General features: G+C 38.0%; 2 protein-coding genes across 5 annotated transcripts in view; both read right to left on the bottom strand.

The window, feature by feature from the left end:
* Positions 1-10556, bottom strand: part of LOC111866637 (neuferricin) — a 15112-nt gene extending 4556 nt beyond the window's left edge. Inside the window, exons 1-2 of the mRNA XM_023855776.2 lie at positions 10240-10556; positions 4933-5110 (exon numbers count right to left, since the gene is read on the bottom strand). Of these exons, the coding sequence (XP_023711544.1) occupies positions 4933-5110; positions 10240-10401 (340 nt within the window). The 5' untranslated portion in view covers positions 10402-10556. The remainder of the gene's footprint in view (positions 1-4932; positions 5111-10239) is intronic.
* A 6195-nt stretch (positions 10557-16751) lies between these two features.
* LOC111866635 (uncharacterized protein C1orf43 homolog) overlaps positions 16752-20933 on the bottom strand; it is an 11910-nt gene continuing 7728 nt past the window's right edge. For all 4 annotated transcript variants that reach the window (XM_023855768.2, XM_023855770.2, XM_023855769.2 and 1 more), the window contains 2 exons: positions 17089-17308; positions 16752-17006 (listed from right to left, as the gene is read on the bottom strand). In XM_023855768.2, coding sequence (XP_023711536.1) covers positions 16790-17006; positions 17089-17308 — 437 coding nt within the window. In that variant the 3' untranslated portion in view covers positions 16752-16789. The remainder of the gene's footprint in view (positions 17007-17088; positions 17309-20933) is intronic.

Raw genomic sequence — 20933 nt, 5'->3', positions numbered from 1 at the left:
GTCCATTCAGAGTTTGTTCCGCAGGGTCAGACAGTTAACCAGGCTTTCTACTTGGAAGTTTTGAAAAGATTGCGCAACAGTTTGCGGCGGAAGCGGCCAGATTTGTGGCAGTCGGGTGACTGGTTTTTCCATCATGACAATGCCCCTGCTCACACAGCCCTGTCTGCATGACAATTCTTGACCAAAAATGGTATGACCCCTGTTCCTCACCCTCCATACTCACCTGAACTTGCCCCGTGCGACTTTTTTTTTTGTTTCCTCGAATGAAAAGAGACATGAAAGGAAAGCGTTTTGCTGATGTTGCTTAGGTGAAGGAAAAAACGACGTAGGCGCTGTCAAGCATCTCAAAAGATGAATTTAGACAATGTTTTGAAAAATGGAATAAAAGACTAGACAAGTGTACTAGTTAGTGTAAGTGGAGAGTACTTTGAAGGCGATTGAAGGTTTGTGCTTAAAACCTGAATAAATAAGTTTAAAAAAAAATAAGTTCGGTTTCTTTTGGGTACCCCCTCGTATATATGGAATTTTTCCAGTGTATTTAGGTGTTTTCCCTTCTCCTCTATTTGTGTAACTTTCATAATATTGGTTTTTCTTCCATATGCATATCCTGTATTTCCTATATGACTTGAATATCCTGAGTTGCCACTGTTATTCCTTATTGCTTGTGTGGATTCTCTATATCTTGTCTGGAATGTGTGGCCCAACCACCCTGTGTTTTAGTGGGAAATCCATACATTTCACTTGGTATACACCAATTTTTTCATACTTATCAATTTGCAGACGAGGTTTTAATAGGTTCTGTATCATGTTTTTAGTTTGGAATGTGACTTTTATTTGTGTATCTTCAGAAAGTTTTGTGATATTCTTTGTCTCTTTTCCCCAATATGTAAAAATGGCCCATTTTGTTGTTTGGTGTTGTAGGCCTCTGTTTTTGTTGTGTTTGTGGTATTTTGAGTGACATATGCCTAAGTTTTTATACTCATTATTATATAACATGTCTTGCATAATATCTAGTTCCTTTGTTTTTGCATCACTTGTTATTGGATAAGTACCCACTCTGTTCATTACGTGGTTAATGATTGCTATTTTATGCTAATGTGGGTGGCATGAGTCATTTGGTATTATGGTATCTGTTTGTGTAGGTTTTCTATATATCTCAAATTCTAGGTTTGTTCCCTTTCAACATATTGTAGAATTCAGGAAACTGATGGAGTTGTGTTGTTCTTTCTTGATAATAAATTTTATACTGGTACTTTGTTTATTGAATTCTGTTAATGTTTCACCTACATTTGTTTTGTTTCAGTTGTATATTATGAGACTGTTGTCTTTATATCTAAAATATCCAATTATTTGGTCTTCTTTTGAGATTGGATACAACTGTTTCTGTTCTGTATGTTGGATGTATACTTTGGCCAATATATTGGAAGTGGGAGCTAATCCTTCCATTTATTTGTTATATTGTTTGTCGACTATTCCAGTCATATATTAAAAATGGTGCATGCATGTGGAAGCATAACTAATACTGTGCAAGTTATAAAAATAAAGAAGAAGGGAAAACACCTAAATACGCTGGAAAAATTGCATATTATACTCTGTGTGTGTGTGTGTATATACATAGTATATATAATGAGTAAAAAGGGACTACAAATGGACAAGGCACACATCAACACCTTTAACCCAATATTCAAAGCAATACAAGAAAGAAAAACAAAAAAGCAACTCAACAAGCAGTTAACAAGACATGGAGAACACAGCTGGAAGGAATGTGAGTACACACAGAAGTAAAATTATACAAAACACTTCACAAATATAAATTCTAATACAAAAATTTACACTTATTACAGACACACATGCGAACTGGAAGAACCATACATTAACAACTAAGCACCAATGCGAAGGACAGCAGTTTCCTCGCCCACAACTTTTAACACCAGATGATGACCACATTGGTCAAAAAACATGAAAAAAAAAATGTCAAGTAACTAACTTTTAATAAGTTAAAAACTGTTGCACGTAAGACTGTAAAACAAAATGACAATAAGTCAGAGGTGCAACAGGATGCTACGATATAGTATTAATCCTTGCACTTATAACAAACCAAACACCAACTTTCACTGGATGAAGCAAAACGTCATGGGTTAGATGTGGATTCTGTGAACTCCAGTACAAATTATTTTGCGTATTTATGCATCCCTGCAAGTGAAACCACACTTCATCAAAAAAGAATTTCAATTGCAGATCGATCCCATGTTTGAATATAGACTGTAGGAACCAACTGCAAAAATGAACCCTACTAGCTAGATCGTGCAGCTGCAAGGCATGCATGGATTATTTTTTTATAGGGGCCCCTGTGTCATCTAACTTCTCCTCAGTAAGCAACTGCACTTGTCTATTAAGAGTCCTGTTGTTCTAGATTTAGTCACCGAATTGTGAATTGTTTCTCTCTTGGGAACTCTTGCATCATGAAATTTACATCAAAATTTTCACCAACATTTTCTAGCAGATCGGTATTTCATATAGGTGTCATAGAGAAATACACACTGCTATAAAGTATACTGTACCATGACATACCACACTGCTCACTAACTGTACCTGAAAACAAGTGGCTAATAGAACTGACAACTGCTGCCTACTACTGACAAATCATAAACTCCCATGCAGGAACCATACTGCCTGCCATGAAACATAATGCCATCAAGTGGACCACAAGTTAATTATGTTCTTTCACTCCAAATGTTATCAACCATCAGGCATGCTGATTCATCGGTAAAATTCGTATTTTCCTCACTGCCAGAGGCGCACTGGTCACCGTCAAGCACAGAGCTATGAACCAATCTACAAAGTTAAAAAGTTTTCTGTATCTTTTATAATAGCCTTCATTGCTATCTGTGTAGCTATATGATTTTATGGCAACTGTTTCCATGCGAGTCCAACTTAAAACTTCATGGTGTAATAATAATAATAACAGGCATTAAACAAGCTTTTTAAACTGAATTATTTCACGTTATTATACACTTCAAACATCAAGAAATCAATTACTACACCTATAAAAAATTTGAGTGATAACTTAGCTGTATGAATGGTTGTACCTCACCGAATTTAATTAAAATCTGAGGGGTCAGGTGGAATTTTGATTTTTTCCAGTTTGACATGGAATAACTGTTGCTCATTTGAGTAACTAAATCACATTAGCAAAATACAAAAAAAAAATATAACAAGGTAAAAATAATTGAGGGCTGAAATGTTCTGAGGCTGGCAAGACAAATGATATAAGAGCCTGACTACAAACAGTACTTACTTATGGTGCTGAGCCCTTCTTGAGAAGTTGCCAATTGTGCAGCCAAAAATTTCCCAGCATTTTATGGAACCTGAAGGTTCATTACCGTGTTCACAAGAGCCCTCCAGTGGTCTCTATCCTGAGCCAGATAAATCCATCCCATCCTATCTCTCTAAGATCCATTTTAATATTTCCACCTACCTACGCCTTGGTCTTCCCAGTGATCTCTTTCCTTCTGGCTTTCCCACCAATATCCTATATGCATTCCTCAGCTCCCCCATTCATGCTACATGCCCTGCCCACCTCATCCTCCTTGACTTGACCATTCTAATTATACTTCGAGAAGAGCACAAGTTATGAAGCTCCTCATTATGCAGTTTTCTCCAATCTCCTGTCAGTCCATCTCTCTTCGTTCCAAATATTCTCCACAACACCCTGTTCTCAAGCACCCTCAGTCTATGTGCCTCCCTTCATGTCAGAGACCAAGTTTCACACCCATAGAGAACCACACACAAAATTCTAGTTTTGTATATTCTAATTTTTATGTTTTTGGACAGCAGACAAGAAGACAAAAGGTTCTGGACTGAATGGCCGCGCCATAGCTGGAGCAGTTATTCGCTGGCATTTCAGTGCAGCGGCCCGGGTTCGATCCCGGGTCTGGTCAAGTGGGATTTGTGGTGCACAAAGTGGCGTTGGGGCGGGTTTTCTCCAGGCACTTCGGTTGTCCCTGCCAATCTTCATTCCACCAAATTCTCCATCATCATAATCACCTGGGGCAGGCTACAATAGGCCAATCAGTGGCCGCCTTGCCGAGTGGACCCAGTTGGACTCCACCCCCCACTAAGTGAATTAAGTGAATTCTGGACTTAATGGTAGCAAGCATTACCCAAATTCAATCTCCTCTTAATTTCCTTTTCAATCAGGTTTTCATTTAACAGTACTTACTTACATACTTACTCATGGAGCTGAGTCCTTCTGGAGGAGCCGCCAATTCTGCAGCTACTCAAGAATTTCCCAGCATTTTATGGAACCCGAAGGTTCATTACCGTGTTCACAAGAGTCCTCCTCTGGTCCCTATCCTGAGTCAGATCCATCCAATCCTATCTCTCTAAGATCCATTCTAATATTATCCGCCCACCTACTCCTTGGTCTTCCCTGTGGTCTCTTTCCTTCTGGCTTTCCCATCAATATCCCATATGCATTCGTCTCCCCCATTCGTGCTACATGAACTGCCCACCTCATCCTCCATGACTTGATCATTCTAATTATACTTGGAGAAGAATACTAATTTTTCATTTAACAGTACCTGCATAAAATGTGCATCGAACTTTAGTAAATAATTAATAGTACTGCAAACAAGTTTCTTGACATTGTGTCTGTTATTCAGTAATGATCACCACAACTATGATTACGAGCTTAAAGGGGAGTTAATCATATCATTTAACCAAAAATGGTCCCATACCTCTTGATAGAATAACATTTGCTGACCAACGGAAACTTCTCCTTATATCCTAACCTGAATACGTACGTTCACCTGCCTAAACATGTACACCACAGCATGGTGAGTTTAAAATTGGAAAATGATAAGCAATCACAATACAGAACAGATATAACCACAATTCAACTGAGAGCAAAACCAGGGCGTACCTACATACCTGTAAAGAAATGGTAGCTGCCGCTCGGTCCATAGAATTTTTCACCCTTCCCAACATCATAAACCTTACCAAGGATGGCCAGGTAGAGACCCTTGCTTCCGTCCGTGTGTTTCTTTAACTTTTCCTTGGAAAACAGCATTTCTTTCCGTTTCCCTCGCAAATCTATGTCCGATCCCATGTTAAACCACTTTNGAGTCGTCCATTCAGAGTTTGTTCCGCAGGGTCAGACAGTTAACCAGGCTTTCTACTTGGAAGTTTTGAAAAGATTGCGCAACAGTTTGCGGCGGAAGCGGCCAGATTTGTGGCAGTCGGGTGACTGGTTTTTCCATCATGACAATGCCCCTGCTCACACAGCCCTGTCTGCATGACAATTCTTGACCAAAAATGGTATGACCCCTGTTCCTCACCCTCCATACTCACCTGAACTTGCCCCGTGCGACTTTTTTTTTTGTTTCCTCGAATGAAAAGAGACATGAAAGGAAAGCGTTTTGCTGATGTTGCTTAGGTGAAGGAAAAAACGACGTAGGCGCTGTCAAGCATCTCAAAAGATGAATTTAGACAATGTTTTGAAAAATGGAATAAAAGACTAGACAAGTGTACTAGTTAGTGTAAGTGGAGAGTACTTTGAAGGCGATTGAAGGTTTGTGCTTAAAACCTGAATAAATAAGTTTAAAAAAAAATAAGTTCGGTTTCTTTTGGGTACCCCCTCGTATATATGGAATTTTTCCAGTGTATTTAGGTGTTTTCCCTTCTCCTCTATTTGTGTAACTTTCATAATATTGGTTTTTCTTCCATATGCATATCCTGTATTTCCTATATGACTTGAATATCCTGAGTTGCCACTGTTATTCCTTATTGCTTGTGTGGATTCTCTATATCTTGTCTGGAATGTGTGGCCCAACCACCCTGTGTTTTAGTGGGAAATCCATACATTTCACTTGGTATACACCAATTTTTTCATACTTATCAATTTGCAGACGAGGTTTTAATAGGTTCTGTATCATGTTTTTAGTTTGGAATGTGACTTTTATTTGTGTATCTTCAGAAAGTTTTGTGATATTCTTTGTCTCTTTTCCCCAATATGTAAAAATGGCCCATTTTGTTGTTTGGTGTTGTAGGCCTCTGTTTTTGTTGTGTTTGTGGTATTTTGAGTGACATATGCCTAAGTTTTTATACTCATTATTATATAACATGTCTTGCATAATATCTAGTTCCTTTGTTTTTGCATCACTTGTTATTGGATAAGTACCCACTCTGTTCATTACGTGGTTAATGATTGCTATTTTATGCTAATGTGGGTGGCATGAGTCATTTGGTATTATGGTATCTGTTTGTGTAGGTTTTCTATATATCTCAAATTCTAGGTTTGTTCCCTTTCAACATATTGTAGAATTCAGGAAACTGATGGAGTTGTGTTGTTCTTTCTTGATAATAAATTTTATACTGGTACTTTGTTTATTGAATTCTGTTAATGTTTCACCTACATTTGTTTTGTTTCAGTTGTATATTATGAGACTGTTGTCTTTATATCTAAAATATCCAATTATTTGGTCTTCTTTTGAGATTGGATACAACTGTTTCTGTTCTGTATGTTGGATGTATACTTTGGCCAATATATTGGAAGTGGGAGCTAATCCTTCCATTTATTTGTTATATTGTTTGTCGACTATTCCAGTCATATATTAAAAATGGTGCATGCATGTGGAAGCATAACTAATACTGTGCAAGTTATAAAAATAAAGAAGAAGGGAAAACACCTAAATACGCTGGAAAAATTGCATATTATACTCTGTGTGTGTGTGTGTATATACATAGTATATATAATGAGTAAAAAGGGACTACAAATGGACAAGGCACACATCAACACCTTTAACCCAATATTCAAAGCAATACAAGAAAGAAAAACAAAAAAGCAACTCAACAAGCAGTTAACAAGACATGGAGAACACAGCTGGAAGGAATGTGAGTACACACAGAAGTAAAATTATACAAAACACTTCACAAATATAAATTCTAATACAAAAATTTACACTTATTACAGACACACATGCGAACTGGAAGAACCATACATTAACAACTAAGCACCAATGCGAAGGACAGCAGTTTCCTCGCCCACAACTTTTAACACCAGATGATGACCACATTGGTCAAAAAACATGAAAAAAAAAATGTCAAGTAACTAACTTTTAATAAGTTAAAAACTGTTGCACGTAAGACTGTAAAACAAAATGACAATAAGTCAGAGGTGCAACAGGATGCTACGATATAGTATTAATCCTTGCACTTATAACAAACCAAACACCAACTTTCACTGGATGAAGCAAAACGTCATGGGTTAGATGTGGATTCTGTGAACTCCAGTACAAATTATTTTGCGTATTTATGCATCCCTGCAAGTGAAACCACACTTCATCAAAAAAGAATTTCAATTGCAGATCGATCCCATGTTTGAATATAGACTGTAGGAACCAACTGCAAAAATGAACCCTACTAGCTAGATCGTGCAGCTGCAAGGCATGCATGGATTATTTTTTTATAGGGGCCCCTGTGTCATCTAACTTCTCCTCAGTAAGCAACTGCACTTGTCTATTAAGAGTCCTGTTGTTCTAGATTTAGTCACCGAATTGTGAATTGTTTCTCTCTTGGGAACTCTTGCATCATGAAATTTACATCAAAATTTTCACCAACATTTTCTAGCAGATCGGTATTTCATATAGGTGTCATAGAGAAATACACACTGCTATAAAGTATACTGTACCATGACATACCACACTGCTCACTAACTGTACCTGAAAACAAGTGGCTAATAGAACTGACAACTGCTGCCTACTACTGACAAATCATAAACTCCCATGCAGGAACCATACTGCCTGCCATGAAACATAATGCCATCAAGTGGACCACAAGTTAATTATGTTCTTTCACTCCAAATGTTATCAACCATCAGGCATGCTGATTCATCGGTAAAATTCGTATTTTCCTCACTGCCAGAGGCGCACTGGTCACCGTCAAGCACAGAGCTATGAACCAATCTACAAAGTTAAAAAGTTTTCTGTATCTTTTATAATAGCCTTCATTGCTATCTGTGTAGCTATATGATTTTATGGCAACTGTTTCCATGCGAGTCCAACTTAAAACTTCATGGTGTAATAATAATAATAACAGGCATTAAACAAGCTTTTTAAACTGAATTATTTCACGTTATTATACACTTCAAACATCAAGAAATCAATTACTACACCTATAAAAAATTTGAGTGATAACTTAGCTGTATGAATGGTTGTACCTCACCGAATTTAATTAAAATCTGAGGGGTCAGGTGGAATTTTGATTTTTTCCAGTTTGACATGGAATAACTGTTGCTCATTTGAGTAACTAAATCACATTAGCAAAATACAAAAAAAAAATATAACAAGGTAAAAATAATTGAGGGCTGAAATGTTCTGAGGCTGGCAAGACAAATGATATAAGAGCCTGACTACAAACAGTACTTACTTATGGTGCTGAGCCCTTCTTGAGAAGTTGCCAATTGTGCAGCCAAAAATTTCCCAGCATTTTATGGAACCTGAAGGTTCATTACCGTGTTCACAAGAGCCCTCCAGTGGTCTCTATCCTGAGCCAGATAAATCCATCCCATCCTATCTCTCTAAGATCCATTTTAATATTTCCACCTACCTACGCCTTGGTCTTCCCAGTGATCTCTTTCCTTCTGGCTTTCCCACCAATATCCTATATGCATTCCTCAGCTCCCCCATTCATGCTACATGCCCTGCCCACCTCATCCTCCTTGACTTGACCATTCTAATTATACTTCGAGAAGAGCACAAGTTATGAAGCTCCTCATTATGCAGTTTTCTCCAATCTCCTGTCAGTCCATCTCTCTTCGTTCCAAATATTCTCCACAACACCCTGTTCTCAAGCACCCTCAGTCTATGTGCCTCCCTTCATGTCAGAGACCAAGTTTCACACCCATAGAGAACCACACACAAAATTCTAGTTTTGTATATTCTAATTTTTATGTTTTTGGACAGCAGACAAGAAGACAAAAGGTTCTGGACTGAATGGCCGCGCCATAGCTGGAGCAGTTATTCGCTGGCATTTCAGTGCAGCGGCCCGGGTTCGATCCCGGGTCTGGTCAAGTGGGATTTGTGGTGCACAAAGTGGCGTTGGGGCGGGTTTTCTCCAGGCACTTCGGTTGTCCCTGCCAATCTTCATTCCACCAAATTCTCCATCATCATAATCACCTGGGGCAGGCTACAATAGGCCAATCAGTGGCCGCCTTGCCGAGTGGACCCAGTTGGACTCCACCCCCCACTAAGTGAATTAAGTGAATTCTGGACTTAATGGTAGCAAGCATTACCCAAATTCAATCTCCTCTTAATTTCCTTTTCAATCAGGTTTTCATTTAACAGTACTTACTTACATACTTACTCATGGAGCTGAGTCCTTCTGGAGGAGCCGCCAATTCTGCAGCTACTCAAGAATTTCCCAGCATTTTATGGAACCCGAAGGTTCATTACCGTGTTCACAAGAGTCCTCCTCTGGTCCCTATCCTGAGTCAGATCCATCCAATCCTATCTCTCTAAGATCCATTCTAATATTATCCGCCCACCTACTCCTTGGTCTTCCCTGTGGTCTCTTTCCTTCTGGCTTTCCCATCAATATCCCATATGCATTCGTCTCCCCCATTCGTGCTACATGAACTGCCCACCTCATCCTCCATGACTTGATCATTCTAATTATACTTGGAGAAGAATACTAATTTTTCATTTAACAGTACCTGCATAAAATGTGCATCGAACTTTAGTAAATAATTAATAGTACTGCAAACAAGTTTCTTGACATTGTGTCTGTTATTCAGTAATGATCACCACAACTATGATTACGAGCTTAAAGGGGAGTTAATCATATCATTTAACCAAAAATGGTCCCATACCTCTTGATAGAATAACATTTGCTGACCAACGGAAACTTCTCCTTATATCCTAACCTGAATACGTACGTTCACCTGCCTAAACATGTACACCACAGCATGGTGAGTTTAAAATTGGAAAATGATAAGCAATCACAATACAGAACAGATATAACCACAATTCAACTGAGAGCAAAACCAGGGCGTACCTACATACCTGTAAAGAAATGGTAGCTGCCGCTCGGTCCATAGAATTTTTCACCCTTCCCAACATCATAAACCTTACCAAGGATGGCCAGGTAGAGACCCTTGCTTCCGTCCGTGTGTTTCTTTAACTTTTCCTTGGAAAACAGCATTTCTTTCCGTTTCCCTCGCAAATCTATGTCCGATCCCATGTTAAACCACTTTAAAACCACCGTGTGCAAATGAATTACTGTTGAACACAACTGTGCATAAACACTCCTGAACTGAATGAATGTTGATGTATGATACTCGTGTAAGTAAAACATAATAACAACTGACGCTATGGACATTACTATGGCATACTTTACAAGCATTCTGTATGTATGTTGACATATAATTCCACCAAACACACTTGACAATTGTCACTTCTGGTAGGTCTCCTTGGTATGATTGGCTACTGCAACTGCAATGACCGGCAATGACTGTAATCGTGATGATCGTGATCGTCGTGATCACGGATAAACTGAACACTGATTCAGCTAACACTTCGAAATAACGTGTCTGTGATTCGTTGATCAAAATTCTTTTCCGTATTTGTGGGCGGTAGTTATGAAGACGGCCAAACTACTTACACGAAGTATTGACAAATCATTTCAATTATTCACGAGAGATTCCACATGTTCGCGCATCGGAACCAATTACAAGACTATTCGCTACGGTCTACTAGGTCAACTCTGTATTTTACTATGACGTTTTGAGAAGCTTGAGAGAAAATGTTTGACGAAACAGATAGGAACTTTGGCGCAACCACGGCTGGCTCATCATGATAACGCGCCCGCTCACACGTCCCTGAAAAATACAGAGTTTGTGACTAACAGCAATATAGTTATCGTTCCCTATCCTCCCTACTCGCCGGAATTATCGCCCTGTGATTCCGCTTTGTTTCCAAAATTGAAAATGAATCTGAAGGGACGACGTTTTGAAACAGTGTCTGACATCCAAAGGGAACAGCAAGCGATACCCGACAGCACAAGGAAAATTACTTCTATGGTACTTCTGAAGAGTGGGGGTGAGGTGGTGGGGAGAACCGACAGTTTAGCTGTATGCGTTCACAAAGAGACTATTATGAAGGCCATGGCAACCAAAATTAAGCCGGAATTTCCTTTTTGACCTAGTCCAGGAAATTTATAATAGCACTTGTATAGCAATAAATTAAAAACTATTCATGGCATAGTACAAAGGTATTAAAATCTTATTTATATGTAATTTATATTTAATGAAATATAAGAAAAAATTATTCATGACTACAGTAGGGCTACAGTCCTTTGTTTTTTACAAAGCTCTGCAGTAAATGAATATCAAGATCAGTATGGTATACAAAACTGCATAGGCTGCATTTGGAAAATATATGTATGTAATCCATACTGGAGTCAGCTTTCCCATTCTTATTAATTTGATAAATCCAGTTCTTTTCATAGAAAACAGTTTTCTCATGGTGATATACATTAAGAACTAATCTAAGATTTGGTGAATTAAATTCTAATTATGCCAGGAACATACTAGTGTGATGCATAACATTGCACCTGTAATAACGTGTTCAACAGTATGAAACAAATAGTCACTGGCTAATGGAGCTCTTAGGATAAATAGCGAATGCAGTCAAAAAGGAAACAGATTCAGACAATCAGTAAGTAAGCAAATTATGCCAACAGAGACATTAAAAATGGTATATTACTCTTATTTCCATTCACTTTTGTCCTATGGAATTATTTTTTGGGGCAATTTTTCTTATAGCGTGCACATTTTCAGAATTCAAAAGAGAATAATTAGAACCATGAATGGGTTGAGATTTAGGGACTCTCGTAGAGATGCATTTAGGGATTTGGGAAATTTGCCATTGCAGTCCCAATATATATTTTCTTTATTGATGTTTGTTGTGAATAATATGGGCTTATATCACATGACTTCACAAATTCATGGCCTTAATACTAGGTGTAATTTTGATCTTTATTGCCTGCAGACAAATTTGACAACTTACCAGAGAGGACCTCACTATTTTGGTATTAAACTTTTTAATCATCTTCCTTTAAATATAAAAGAGTTAATCCATAATATTAAGCAATTTAGAGCAGCTTTGCATGTTTTTTCACATACTAAATCCTATTACTCTTTAGATGAATATTTTAATTAGGGATAGTTTCTTGTTTAGCTATGACCCATTATTTTAATTATTGTCATGTATATGTTTCACTTTTGTTTTATATTTTATATACATATGGTAGATCATGTAGTTGCAGTGATGTGTAGGGTTTCATATGCTTGATTTATTGTTGTGGGTTTATATGCATTATTCTGTTGACTACCGGCTGATTTAGCAAGCTTATGGTGTGACAGGTTCTGTATCCAGTGGCTTTGGCCTTGTATGGATGTGCTGGAACGTGTAATAAATACAATACAATAGGGTTCCCAGATACCCCGTTTTCCCCGGATTCTTCCGTGTTTTCACCCAAATTTTGTTGCTCCGTTTATTGTTTAACTGGAGTGGATAATTCTCCGTTTTTTTTAATTACGTCCATTGCGAATTATATTTCATGGGTTAAATATTATCATAAAATTTCTTTACTCCTTGGAAAATGACATTGTTATAGTTTCTTTCGTTATGTTGCATTTCGTGAATGTTGGTAACACTTGAGGTTCTAAACCAAAGCAGAGGTTGTTGGTGATAGTGTATTTTTAATCCGTTCAATCTTCGCTAGAAAGTCAGTGTCAAGTTAGCAAAAATGTTTGAGGGCTAGGTAACATTTTGTGCATTCTATAAATATGTAATAGGGCTACGTAATATTTGTTTTGTTCTATAAATGTGTAGTAGGCCTATGTAATACAGATGTGTAGTAGCATTTTGTAAGTTATGTAGTATGTTGATTATGTATATTTTATTGCCTATTAGTTGTGAAAAATGTCGTTATAAACAAGCAAAGAGACATCACTCCTTTTTTTATTTTACAAAATCTGGCAACCCTACAATACAATACAATACAGCAAACAATCATGCCAACTGTGCAAATGCCATCTGCCAATTTTAAATCTTGGGTAAAACTAGAGTCAACACTTATGCACGCACACACAAAAAGTTGTATAGTAGAGCAGTTCAGTGCAGATCAAAGGTGATAATAATGTTTAAAAATACTTTTCTGTTATGAGTTTCCAATTCTTTTATCTCATTATTTGCATGTTGTTTCCTTATTTCGTTTTTCACTTTCTACATGCACCCTCTAACTTAATTAGCAGATATAATAATATTGCATCTTCTACTTCATGAAGTAGGACGTAGCCAGTTCTGGCTTCCTGTATGTTCCTTGGCTTTCCTGAACCTTATTTTCATAAATTTATTTTATGGGCATTATAAATAAAATTAGAAAACTTATGGATAATACAGAATGTCCAAGAAAAAATTCCACAGTTCTAGTTATAAATATTTATTCACTGCTATAACATGAAAATTTCTTATCAACAAAAACTAGTAGACAGTCTCACCAAGTTCTACTATCATTTAGTTAAATTCAATGTGAAGACCAGTGATGGCCGTATGGATATGGAAACGAAGTTCCATTTCATCCTACAACCAAGATAGCACATTCAGAGGCACAGGAGCAATAGTGGCTGTAATCCTTCAGCAAAATTAGGAAGAGACTCTACCATTTTTCTGTACATGTCTTTCATGTACCCTCAGAAAAAGTAGTCTGTGGGTGTTCAGTCAGGACTTCATAGGGGCAAATTAATTGGCCCTCCCATGCCAGTCTACAGACCAGAAAATCATTCATCCGGAGCAGTGGTTACAGTAGCACCAAAATGCAATGTTGCATCACCTTTTTGGAAAATGAGGCTGTCAATTTCAGCTACTATCTGTGGGAACACAAAGTTCTCTAGCATATCCAGGTAAACTGCACGTGTAACGGTACTCTCATGGAAGAAGCAGGATCCAACAATTTGGTCTGATATGATGCTGCATGTCACTTTGACCTTGGCTGTTGCAAACATGCTTCATTAGGGCATGTGGCTTCTTGCTGCCCCAACTCCTGCAATTGAGGCAGTTTACAACATGATGTATGTGGAAAATGGCCTTGTCAGCAGGGGTTGCCAAGAAGGCCTTCAGGGACTAGACAAACAGAGACCACAAAAAATATTTGGAGTCCATAACAGCATTCACATGTGTGAAGAAAAACTGGGGAACTGCTGAAACTAAATAGAAACCAGTTACAATTGGTTACAGAACTACTTGTAGGACATTGTCACCTGAAAGGGCACCTTTATAAATTGGCATTAACCAACAGTACCACTTGCAGAAGGTGCTTGGAGAAGGATGAACCAACCTCACATATCCTCTCATTGTGAGGCTATAGCCCACTTCAGATTTTGTAATGTGAGAAACTACTTCACGCAACCAGATGCCCATAAGGTACTACACTTCATTTGAAGTGTAGAATTGCTTAGGGGCTGAACATAGTGGGAAACACGGTAGATCACCGATGGTCATGGTTAAGGCCCACCCCTTATTCATTCATTGCTAGATCGTGGATTTAGCAAAAAGTTCAGATGTCAGAGTAATGGTGAGGAAGCTCTTCTGCATCTTATTCTGACCAGAAGTATAGCACAAAGTGTAGTACCGAACTGCATTGCCACTAGTAACAGGGTACTCATCATGCACTTCTGATTCCAGTGTTCTGTAAATGACACTGTGACTTTTCAAATCTTCTCTCGGTTCTTACACCCACCCTTCTGCGACCAGCTCTTTTATCTTACTCTGCTTGGAGTAAAAATTGTAATAGTGAACCTGTATAATGACGTTTTGGGATACTGTGCTAATATATCAGCTTAAACTCTTCTAATATTTGTCAGGTGTCCTAACAGAACTGCAGTAGACTGTCACTACTTTCTTCCACCACTTGTCTGATTCATCTTCGGTCATCTTATATTGCGTAACTTCATTACCTTTATAAATAATGGAATAAAGAGAGCAATGTATTGCACTTATATGGATGAGGGGAAACCTACAAAGGACAGGATAATTTGCTGCAAAATAACAAATTAAATTCATTATTACAGTATATTTTAATTAATATAAAAAGTCTATACAGTATTTCTTCTGTTATTTTTACAACTTATAAAATACATCAAAACATTTTGCTTTCAATAATTTTACAACACATTTATCACAGCTAAGAGACTATATGGTCCCCAGATAGGGACTGAATGGATAATTTGATCTTTCATACACATATTACTTCATTGGATTGCGTATAATAATGCATTATATATATTTTCTCTTTGAGGTTATGGAATGGCTATGCCATGTGCAGAACCTCGGTGTTGTTTCTCCGTTGTATGCTGATGCATTTCATTGTGGTTTAATGGCTCTACAACATGACAGATATTTCGAGACATTTCCAGTGTGGATGTGATTCGTTCCTGCAAACGGATGAAGCTCCAGTAACAGCAGGGAAGGAAATTCAGATATGTATGAGATTGGAGGGGTGAAGAATTAGACTGTGGTCTTCTGGGATATGACATCATGTAGCTGACTGCTGGGTCCAACATTTTGGAGGAACCTAATTCCTTCATCTTCAGGGTATGAAGGTGGAGACAGCAGGTCCCTCCAAAATGCTGGCAACCACCTACCAGAATACAGTTTCATAACACACACAAGATCACCATCTAAAAGTTGATATAGAACTTACCATTGTAACATGACTGGAAAACAATGTAGGAACTATAAAAGTACACAGAATTACTGGATTACTGGACTTTGTCTATCGTCTGGTATTCCAAAGAAAAAAAAAACACAAAGGAATAATAATATGTTTCAGAAGCTGGATCTTTTTCTGTACTCAGGTGAAGGGGTGGGAGACACCTACTCTGTTAGATCCATTAGAAAGACCTAACCTCAGTCACTCTAATGGACCCAATGGGGAAGGTGTCTCCCACCCCTTAACCTGAAGACAGAAACAGATCCAGTTTCTGAAACATTGTATTTACTATTTTTTACAATACCGGATGGTGGGCAAAATACAAAAACCCAGTAATTCCAAGTGTTATACACCATTGTCAGAACCCTTTAGAATCTACCAACCATAAAAGTAGTTTGTACTAAACATTAAACTGAATTTTATGATGTTTCTTGATTGGTACTCATCTGTTTGAGTGCACTGCTATCTGATATAAGATGCATACCAACCCGTTAGTGAAGCAATGAACATTATATCATGTTACATACTTACAGATCCTGAAACTATATAGATTTTCTTTTATTTGGTTTGTAACAAGATTTAATGTTATGAAAGGAATACATAAATCCTGAAGAAACACAGTACTTTCTCATTTCCTACAGTTCATTTGCTTCACAGAATTAGAATTCTTCTTTTTAAACTATAGAATCTTATTAACAGTTCTCATATGGAGTAGTATAACATCATATTAGTGACCCACAAATATTTCATGAAAAATTCTATAAATAGTTTCATCATATACAACACAGTAATAAATAACAGCACATTTTCCTCCTTAAAATCATTATAGTGCAGTTCTGCGTTCTGAAAAGAATCGTATCAATTGCAGCTTTATTCATATTTTATTAACTCCTATCAAGATATTTACTAACCTTCTTTGCATTTCCTCCTGCTATAGATAATTTGTGTAAACTGGATATACATTATTGTATTGGCATTCCTTAAGCGTTGTGTCCAAACCACAAACTCTCTCCACTTGTCAAACAGAAGTCTCATTACTTTCATCAACAGATACTGACAAAGTAGCTGGTCTTGTATCTTTCTCATTCACACATAGCACCTCATCATCTGCTAATTTCCCGTCTGGTCTCAGTCTGGCTTCCAAAAAGCTGCGGTACTTTTCTTGGCCCCTTTTAAGAGGGGTTCGACTTGGGCTTGACTTTCGGCTGTTAGGATATGATTTCAGCAGCTTTGCCCTGAAATGACAGCAGTCATAATTTATGTACTTTGCTCTACCATACTGACGTATTGATATTTCTATACTGAACTCATACTTACGCATCCAGCAGTTTCAAAAGCAGTTTGGAGTAAACCTGATACTCCTCATCCCCAAATTCACTGGGATCATGCCGAGCATGCTCATACAGGTCACAAAATTGGTGAACAAGTTTCTGACCTAGGCCATTAAGTGGTGCTGCTAGTGTCATAAGTAGGTATGCTCGGAGATTTTCAGAAGGATGGCGAAGTAAGCAACTGTCCTGCTTTGTAATTTCTCGCTCTAAAAGGTAAAGTGTAATTTTAAAAATTACATATATTTGATAACAACCAACACTACAGCAGCTATTTGTAAATGTTAAGAAAGCCTGTAATTCAGTTAGGAGGGAAGTATTGTATAATATTCTGATAGAGTTTGGGATACCCATGAAACTAGTTAAGCTGATTAAAATGTGTTTAAACGAAACTTATAGTAAAGTCTGTATAGGTAAACATTTGTCTGATAAATTTCCTAGCCAGAATGGTCTAAGACAAGGAGATGCTTTATTGCCACTCCTTTTCAACTTTGCTTTATAATATGCCATTAGGAAGGTCCACGAAATCCAGGTGGGACCGAAATTAAACGGGACACATCAGCTGTTGGTCTATGTCGATGGTGTGAATTTACTGGGTGATAATATAGATACCATAAAGAAAAACACAAACTTTAATTGATGCACATAAGGAGGTTGGTCTAGAAGTAAACACAGAGAAAACTTAAGTATATGTTGCTCTCTCATCACCAAAATGCAGGGCAAAATCATAACATAACAAGAGAAAACAGATGTTTTGCAAATGTGGTACAGTTCAGATATTTGGGAACAACAATAACAAATCAAAATCTGATTCAGGAGGAAATTAAGAGGAGATTGAGCTCAGGTAATGCTTGCTGCCATTCAGTCCAGAACCTTTTGTCTTCTTGTCTGCTGTTCTAAAACATAAAAATTAGAATATACAAAACTATAATTTTGCCCGTGGTTCTGTATGGGTGCGAAACTTGGTCTCTGACATTAAGGCAGGAACACAGACTGAGGGTTTTTGAGAACTGGGTTTTCAGAATATTTGGACCAAAGATGAATGAAGTAACAGGAGGTTGGAGAAAACTGCATAATGAGGAGCTTCATAACTTGTACTCTTCTCCAAGTATAATTAGAATGATCAAGTCAAGGAGGATGAGGTGGGCAGGTCATTTAGCACGAATGGGGGAGGCGAATGCATACAGGATATTGGTGGGAAAGCCAGAAGGAAAGAGACCGCAGGGAAGACCAAGACGTAGGTGGGTGGACAATATTAGAATGTATCTTAGAGAGATAGGATGGGATGGTATGGATTGGACTGATCTGGCTCAGGATACGGCCCAGGGGAGGGCTCTTGTGAAGGCTGTAATGAACCTTCGGGTTCCATATAATGTTGGGAAATTCTTGAGTAGCTGCAGATTTGGCTTCTCCTCAAGAAGGACTCAGCTCCAAAAGTAAGTAAGGAAGTAAGCAAGCATCCTGTTGCATTGAGGCATACAAGAAGACCACACTAGTAACACATACACAAGAGAAATGTGATGCACAAAAACTACGATAGCCACAAGAGTGCAATGACAACATTCTAGTCATGAAATAGAACTAAAACACTGACGTGCATGGAAGCATGGTGGACAAGTGTACAGAGCAGTGGTCTTCCCAAAAGCAAAAAGAAGTCACCTGATGATGGCCCATGTGCGGCCGAAACATGTCGTAAACTAGGAAAAAGAAAATGTAAAACTTTTAATGTATAAAATACACTTTTAGTGTCCTATTGACATTTTAATGATTTTTAACACTGTAAAGTATTAAAATACATTTTTAGTGAGTGACTTATTCTTGATGTCTTTTATATTGTTGCATTATTGATGGGTACTTTCACAATAAGGATGAAACCAACAATTAAACTTATGTTAGCAGATTCATAATATGAGCTATTAGCCAGTTTTACTACAGTCAAGTGCTGTATTATTACTGGGGATACAAAAAAACTGGAGAAAGATGCCTGTACAGAACTTAGGACAAAGTCCAATGTACTCTGTCCTCTCAAGGGAAAACTGCATGTAGGAAATACCTATGCAACTAGAAACCCAAGGTCAGCAGGCACATTTTAAGCGAATACTGTTACAGAGGTGATAAACAGTAGGGAATGCTAATGCTAATGCTATATCAGTAGCAACAAGTGAAACAGTAACTATAAGAAAAAGCTACGGTACTAATAAACTGATAATAAACATTATGAAGAAAGCAGTCTTCTGGGATTTGGCACCGTGTATATGTGGCGTTAACCGACGTTTCGGAGGAACGTATCGCCTCCATCTTCAGGGTATAAGAAAAAATATATAAGAATCTGCAAGCAAAGAGACCGTCAGAACCGGTAAAAGCAGACTGTCTGCCTCCATCTTCAGGGTATAAGAAAAAATATATAAGAATCTGCAAGCAAAGAGACCGTCAGAACCGGTAAAAGCAGACTGTCTGCCTCCATCTTCAGGGTATAAGAAAAAATATATAAGAATCTGCAAGCAAAGAGACCGTCAGAACCGGTAAAAGCAGACTGTCTGCCTCCATCTTCAGGGTATAAGAAAAAATATATAAGAATCTGCAAGCAAAGAGACCGTCAGAACCGGTAAAAGCAGACTGTCTGCCTCCATCTTCAGGGTATAAGAAAAAATATATAAGAATCTGCAAGCAAAGAGACCGTCAGAACCGGTAAAAGCAGACTGTCTGCCTCCATCTTCAGGGTATAAGAAAAAATATATAAGAATCTGCAAGCAAAGAGACCGTCAGAACCGGTAAAAGCAGACTGTCTGCCTCCATCTTCAGGGTATAAGAAAAAATATATAAGAATCTGCAAGCAAAGAGACCGTCAGAACCGGTAAAAGCAGACTGGTGTCGTTGAGAAGCCTCCCCATAGAGGAACACTACGTAAGATTTGAGGCTTTCACGGCGGTGACTATGAAGAAAGCAGTCTTCTGGGATTTGGCACCGTGTATATGTGGTGTTAACCGACGTTTCGGAGGAACGTATCGCCTCCATCTTCAGGGTATAAGAAAAAATATATAAGAATCTGCAAGCAAAGAGACCGTCAGAACCGGTAAAAGCAGACTGTCTGCTTACATCTTCAGGGTATAAGAAAAAATATATAAGAATCTGCAAGCAAAGAGACCGTGAGAACCGGTAAAAGCTTTACGTCTGCTTTTACCGGTTCTCACGGTCTCTTTGCTTGCAGATTCTTATATATTGTTTCTTCTACCCTGAAGATGGAGGCGATACGTTCCTCCGAAACGTCGGTTAACACCACATATACACGGTGCCAAATCCCAGAAGACTGCTTTCTTCATAGTCACCGCCGTGAAAGCCTCAAATCTTACAATAAACATTATGTTTAATACATACATAGTTCTCTATATAAAAAACGTTTAATTCTTCAAATGGTAATGCCCTGGAGATACCTCAGTACCCTCACTGATGTTCTTTTATTTTTCTTCAGTCCTTTACAGCAAACATGAAACAGTACCTCAAAAAACAGGCCACAATTTCTTCCTTTGCCATTATCCTCACATATACGTTTATAGATAAACTTTGTAGTTGATACAGACCTATTAAATTACTTTCATCTGATATTTCTTTTTCTAAACAATCTTCCTTTGCAGTAAAGAATGTGTTTTGAAAAGATTCACACATCAAATTCTAGTCATGACAGCCGTTTTATCGTTCTGAAAACTACAACCATCTTGTAAGATTTGAGGCTTTCACGGCGGTGACTATGAAGAAAGCAGTCTTCTGGGATTTGGCACCGTGTATATGTGGTGTTAACCGACGTTTCGGAGGAACGTATCGCCTCCATCTTCAGGG

This window comes from Cryptotermes secundus, unplaced genomic scaffold, assembly GCF_002891405.2.
Source record: "Cryptotermes secundus unplaced genomic scaffold, Csec_1.0 scaffold967, whole genome shotgun sequence".
NCBI classification, from domain to species: Eukaryota; Metazoa; Arthropoda; class Insecta; order Blattodea; family Kalotermitidae; genus Cryptotermes; species Cryptotermes secundus.
Note: the sequence above shows the minus strand (reverse complement) of the source record. Positions and strands in the feature narration are given on the sequence as shown.